This window comes from Triticum dicoccoides, chromosome 7B (genome assembly GCF_002162155.2).
Source record: "Triticum dicoccoides isolate Atlit2015 ecotype Zavitan chromosome 7B, WEW_v2.0, whole genome shotgun sequence".
NCBI lineage: Eukaryota > Viridiplantae > Streptophyta > Magnoliopsida > Poales > Poaceae > Triticum > Triticum dicoccoides.
In genome coordinates this window covers 47,011,549-47,017,067 of record NC_041393.1, presented here as the reverse complement: position 1 = coordinate 47,017,067, position 5,519 = coordinate 47,011,549, and the positions used below count along the sequence as shown (strand labels likewise).

Here is a 5,519-nt window from a genome sequence, read left to right as displayed (position 1 = left end):
CTCTTCCCTTCCAAACTAGCACTTCTCTAATGTTCAAAAGATTACAGATCTAACTTTCCTAACTTGCCCAATCAACTGGTCCCTCTCATCAATGCAATTTACTTTGGAAAACAAATAACAAATTTGAAGGAAATAAATAATGAATGTTAAGAAAACAAATAATGGATTATAAGGAAACTAAAATGTAAATCATGATGCACCATACACCATAGAAACAAATAACGGACTTAAGTAAACTACTGGATTTTTTACCCTTATTCCGAAAGGATTTGGGCGATTCTTTCCAACTTTGCCTCTTTTTTCCTGTTTTATTGCTATATCTTCGTCTCCTTCGCTCGTCTCCACCGATCTAATCTTCTACTTCCCCTTCCCTTCTCCTTCGATTTGTCTGGTCCCCGTCCTATAGTCCCCTTCTCCTCTACATCCTTATCGTCGCCCCTGTAGGGACAAACCAGGACGGCAGCCACCACGCTGATTGATGTGGTGTGTACGAGGCCGTCCACATTAAGGCTCCGTTTGGTTTGGAGGCAGAAAAAATGAAGGAATAAGTAACTGCACAGGAATAGAGTCGACTGACTAGAGCGAGCCTATGGAGCCTTGTGACCTGTTCGGTGTGCAGGAAATGGAGCCCTTGGAGTACGATGAAGAGATGGGCGTTCTCACAGCTGATTAGAGTTTTTTATTGTCTCTAGACGTGATGACCTCCCATGCAGCCATTGTTTATTCGGCTGGACCACACTATAGCAAGAGCTTAGCCTCGCGTCTCGGTCAGAACATGAGGTTCCGGTGGATTTTTCGTTTCCTGTGAAAAGTACAGGTTCACGTGACTTTCCACTGGAACAGAATACCAGATTCCTGTGAAACGAACGCACTGCAGGTAGAAGTTACTAAGGAAACTGATCCTTCAAAAGTTCCTGTGAGATTCCTGCGTACCGAACGGAGCCTAAATGGCTTTAACCAAGACATTGGCGTCCACGTGGAGGAAGGATTGCTCGCATAGGACGGAGTCCACCTGGTCCACGACGTGCTCCCGGATGGTGGCACGCACGAGGTCGTCCACAATGGCTCAACCAAGATGTCAGCGTCCACGTGAAGGACGTATTGTGCGCAAAGGGGGGTGTACCCCAAACAACGGCGTGCTTGAAGAAGGTCCAGCAACTCGATCACCTTTGCACATAGGATGGAAGACTTGGATAAGGTCCAGCCAGTCGATCACCTTTGCACATACCTGGCTCTTCAGTTTTTGCTTTTGCTTATTTTATAGTGTTAAAATTGCTTAACTCATTGCCACCTCTTAACGAGAGGAAAAGGTGACCTTAAGCAAGTTCAAGCCAAACGTCTTGCTGTCGCTGTGCATGCGTACACCCAAAGCAGAGGACAGTAGAAAGACAAAAAAAAAAAACCTCTGTTTCTCCTCCGGCAGGGCGAGCACGCCGTGGAGGCGGAAGCGATGCCTTCCTCCCCCTCGCCCCCCATCGTCCTCCTCAGCGACAGCGACGACGAGGAAGCCACCGCCTCCGCCGCGCTCTTGGGGCTCGCCGCCGAGCGCATCACATCGTCCCTGGTCACGCAGGCGGACGTCGACGCCGTCTGCAGGAAGCAGGGCGTTCCGAGGGAGTTCGTCGCGCGCCCCGCGGGCGACCTGCGCGCGTGCAGCGCGCCGCCGCCGGGGGCCGTCTGCGTGTACGCCCACGCGCTGGAGGCCGGGGTGCGCTTCCCGCTGCACGCCTTCTTCCGCGACGCGCTCAACCACTTCGGCCTCGCCCCGGGCCAGCTCGCGCCCAACGGGTGGCGCGTCCTGGTCGGTTTCTTCGCGCTCTGCCACGAGGCCGGCGTGCGGCCGTCGGTGCCGCTGTTCCGGCACTTCTTCAAGTTGCTCACCGTCACCAGGAAGGGCGGCTGGTACTGGTTCGGCTGCAGGGCCGAGGCCGGAGTGCTCTTCGCTGGTCTGAAATACAAGAAGTCTGACAGAGAGTGGAAAGGGGGTTTCTTCTTCCTCACGTCGCCGGAGCCATGGCAGTGCCCCGTGCTTTGGGGCGAACCGCCGTCCAAGGGCTTCCCCGGAGATCCGGTGCTAACAAGCCAGCAGAAGCAGTCGGCGAAAAAGCTCCTAGAAGTACACGGCGTCGCGGTCGATCTCCGGGCTTACCTCCGTAAGGCAAATCTTGCTGCGGCCTTCTCCTCCAACCTCTCCGGCGCATCACCTCCGCCTTCTCCTCGTTCTACTGTTCCCAAAGGTATGCGCTCTACTCCCGATTCCTCTTGTCCAATCACTGTTCGAGATGCTCTAGGCGAAAGGTATTTCACCGTTGTTTTTGCGGCAGGGATGGATCCACCTGCCCGCGAAATGACTGACAGTATGCCAGTGGTGAAGATGGCGGCGCCGGCAGCAGGGACGGAGCAGGTGAAAGGCGAGGCGCACGGTGACAAGCTTCCTATGTCCGGAAAGAAGAGGACACGGGAGGAGGTGACTGGAACAGACGGGCTTGGCTGCGCTGCCCCGGTGTCTGACCCGCATGCCCCGCCGTCGCCGCCGACCTTTGACCCGCGGTCACCGCCCTCGCCCGTATCCGAGACACACGACGGAGACAGCGCCGACTGGAAGGCCGCGCGGAAGGTCCTAGAGAGCATCATCACGCCGTCGCGGGAGCGCCAATTAGCCGCGTCGAAGCCCTCCGACGTCGTGGCGTCGAGCTACATAGCAATGCTGCAGGTACGCTTCCATACGAATCGTTCGTCCGAATCCCGTAGGTGTATGCCCGGACCAGAATCACATTATTTGTGTGTGCCGTTCGGCGGCAACAATGGCGTCTGCAGGCGGCGAACTACGCGACCTTCTCCATGACCTGCGCGCTGGAGCTGGATGAGAAGCTGGTGGCGCTAGAGCGCGACAACCTGGCGCTGTGGGAGCAGCTGGAGAAGGAGAAAGCGGCGAGGCAGGTCGCCGAGGCGGAGCTGGAGAGGGCAAAGCGGGCAGCTGAGGCGGAGCGAGAGCGCGCCAAGGCGACGGCGGTGCAGCAGTTCCTGGGGTCCGAGGAGTACACGCGGCGGGTGGCAGAGCAAGCGCTGCCGGCGTACTTGCGCGGCGCCGAGGAAATGAAGCGACTCGTGCTCCGGCACTACCCGCACCTTGACGCCGGCAAGCTGGAGCTGCCGATTGATTAGCTCGGTCTGATTAGTTGGAAGGAGCTTGGAGTAGTTTTTGTTGATCTTTTGGAGTACATGGGGAAACGGAAACTGCTCTAGATAGCAACATCGTGTGCAAAGTTTTTGCTGGGCGCCTGGGCCATGAGCTAGACACGATGCCTATCCTAATTTGTTGGTGGTGGAAGGTTTGTTCACGGTCGAGATTGATTTCATGGACAAATCACGCAGCCATATATCACTTCTATGAGGAAATCGACTCAATGATGTTGCATGCAGTGAATGTGTTTCAGGGATCAGATAAAAACTCGCCTTTCACGATTCATGTTGTTTGAGATATTTGCGAAAATCCAGGGCCAATGATGTTGTATGTGAAATGTAATGCTAGCAAAATGCAGTTTACGCGGATAATGAAAAGGGCGGGGAGGCAGAGCTGGAGAGGACGAAGCGGCGGCGGCGGCCCGCGGTTGAAAGAAGAAGTCTTGAGATAGAAAGGCAATTTGCACCGTTTATTTTTCATCTAACGTCTGAAACGAAATCAACTGATCCAAATTCGTTTTTCAATCGGACGTCTAGCCATTCCCAGTTTGTTTCTGCAATGAAAAAGCAAAGCCTCCTCGGGAAGCCAAATACCAGGAATTTGAGCATCTACAACAGGACCCCTACCGCCTGCCGCCCCAAACTTCCACCCGGTTAAAATGGCTGCCCCAACTGGACCCACGACTTCCTCCCTAAATGCCCGGACTGAGGCCAACTCCACCGCACGACCTCAAACGGACGTCCGGTTTGGCCGGATTTTGTCCCTTTGGGACGCCGATGGGTTCGCCCGTGTCCGGCTTTGTCAGATGGGTTGTGCGTGCCATCGCGCGGCCGCACCCCAAATCGTGTCCGGGGTGGACGTGAATAAAAAAATATATAAACTAGAATGAAATAACTAAAAAAAATAAATAAACGCATTTTAAAAAACATAAAACATATATAGGGGTCGGCCACAAAACGCCCAGTTTTCACGGCCACTTAAAAGGCCCACTTTCATAATTAACATATATTAAAAAAACGCCTCCCGCGCGGTCCTGCTGCGCCCGTCGGTGTCGTGGCCGTCGTCGTCTTCACTGGCCGCCGGTGTCGTCGTCGTCGCTGACAAGGTCGGCGTAGGCCGGCGGCGTCCACAGGTGGGGCAGCGGTGCGTGGTAGACGGGGGCGGGATGGACGGCCGGCGGTGCCTGCACCACCTCCTCCCCGGCGACGCCTCCCGCTCCGGTGACCGCGACGGAGTGGGGCACCAGTTCACGCCCAGGCCGGCGGCCATCTCCGGCGCAGTGCAGGACCAGCCCCACCCCTGGCCCAGCAGCTTCTGGAACGCCGACGGGTCCTCCTCCATCGGCTCCTCCGTGACGACCGCCGTGACGGCCGCCAGCTGCAGCTCCGGGAAGGCGACGTCCCCGGCCGCAGAGAGGGCCATGGCCTCCTCCAGGCCGTCCCACTGCCGCTCGTCATGCGTGTTCATGGAGTCGTCCATGACACGCTGCAGGAGACGGGCCTCCTCCTCCGCTGTCATGCGAGGAGGGGGAGGGGGCAACGGAGACGGGGAATGCGACGGCGTGGGCGTCAGGCCGTGCACCCGCGTACGCCCGCGCGGCTCTGCACGTGGCCTCCGCGGCCCCGACACGGTGCCGACGAAGTAGGACGCGCGCCGCACGTCGTGCTCGTCCTGGAGCCATGTGTCCCAGAGCGGGGAGTCGGGGGCATACATGTGGTCGTAGTATAGGTCGTCGGGGAGGAGGCGGCGGCGGCGGTTGATCTCATCGCGCCGTGCACGGCCGGTCGCCAGCACTGGCGGGATGGGGACCCGGTCCGCGGAGAGGTGCCACCCGTTGGGGAGGTGGGCGTCGCTCCACGGGACCGGCGTCCTCGTCTCCCAGTACCTCCGGCACACGTCCGCGCAGATGTACTGCCGGTCGCGCTCGCCGGAGGGCCTAGGGGCAATGGTGAAGGGGGCCGGCGCGGGGGCTCAACGGGAGGAGCGCGGCGGTGACGCGGAGAGTGTCTATGCAAAAATATGTTTACAAATAAGCGTGTTCGTGAGAATGTGTTGTTGTTTATGAGTATGCGTTGTTGTCATGATACGTTGTTGTTTATAAATCATTATTAGTTGTTGTTTATGACTATGCAAGGCTTAAATTGATGTGTTGCAAATCTGGGTAATTTTACCCGCGGGTACCCATTTACCTTGACGGGTGACGGGTATGGAAAAAATTGTACCTATCGACGGGTATGGGTATGGGCGATGGGTAAGGTTTTGGGCGACGGGTAAGGGTATGGGGTGGCTCCACCCGTACCCAAATCCGGCGGGTGCCATCCCTAGGGCCGGCGTG

The 5,519-nt window shown here is 57.0% G+C and overlaps 1 protein-coding gene across 1 annotated transcript; it reads left to right on the top strand.

Annotated features, from left to right (window-relative positions):
• Window positions 1-1,290: 1,290 nt before the first annotated feature.
• Window positions 1,291-3,422, top strand: LOC119341412. Its single transcript, XM_037613288.1, has 3 exons — window positions 1,291-2,237; window positions 2,325-2,713; window positions 2,818-3,422. Exons 1-3 carry the CDS (start codon window positions 1,451-1,453, stop codon window positions 3,163-3,165), a joined length of 1,524 nt encoding a protein of 507 aa, XP_037469185.1. The 5' UTR covers window positions 1,291-1,450; the 3' UTR covers window positions 3,166-3,422.
• Window positions 3,423-5,519: the final 2,097 nt, after the last annotated feature.

Bases quoted from the DNA above. Each gene is read 5' to 3' on its own strand.
- LOC119341412 (XM_037613288.1), top strand. From the start codon at position 1,451: ATGCCTTCCTCCCCCTCGCCCCCCATCGTCCTCCTCAGCGACAGCGAC. The intron at 2,238-2,324 runs GTATGCGCTCTA...TTTTTGCGGCAG, and splicing joins TCGTTCTACTGTTCCCAAAG to GGATGGATCCACCTGCCCGC. The intron at 2,714-2,817 runs GTACGCTTCCAT...TGGCGTCTGCAG, and splicing joins GCTACATAGCAATGCTGCAG to GCGGCGAACTACGCGACCTT.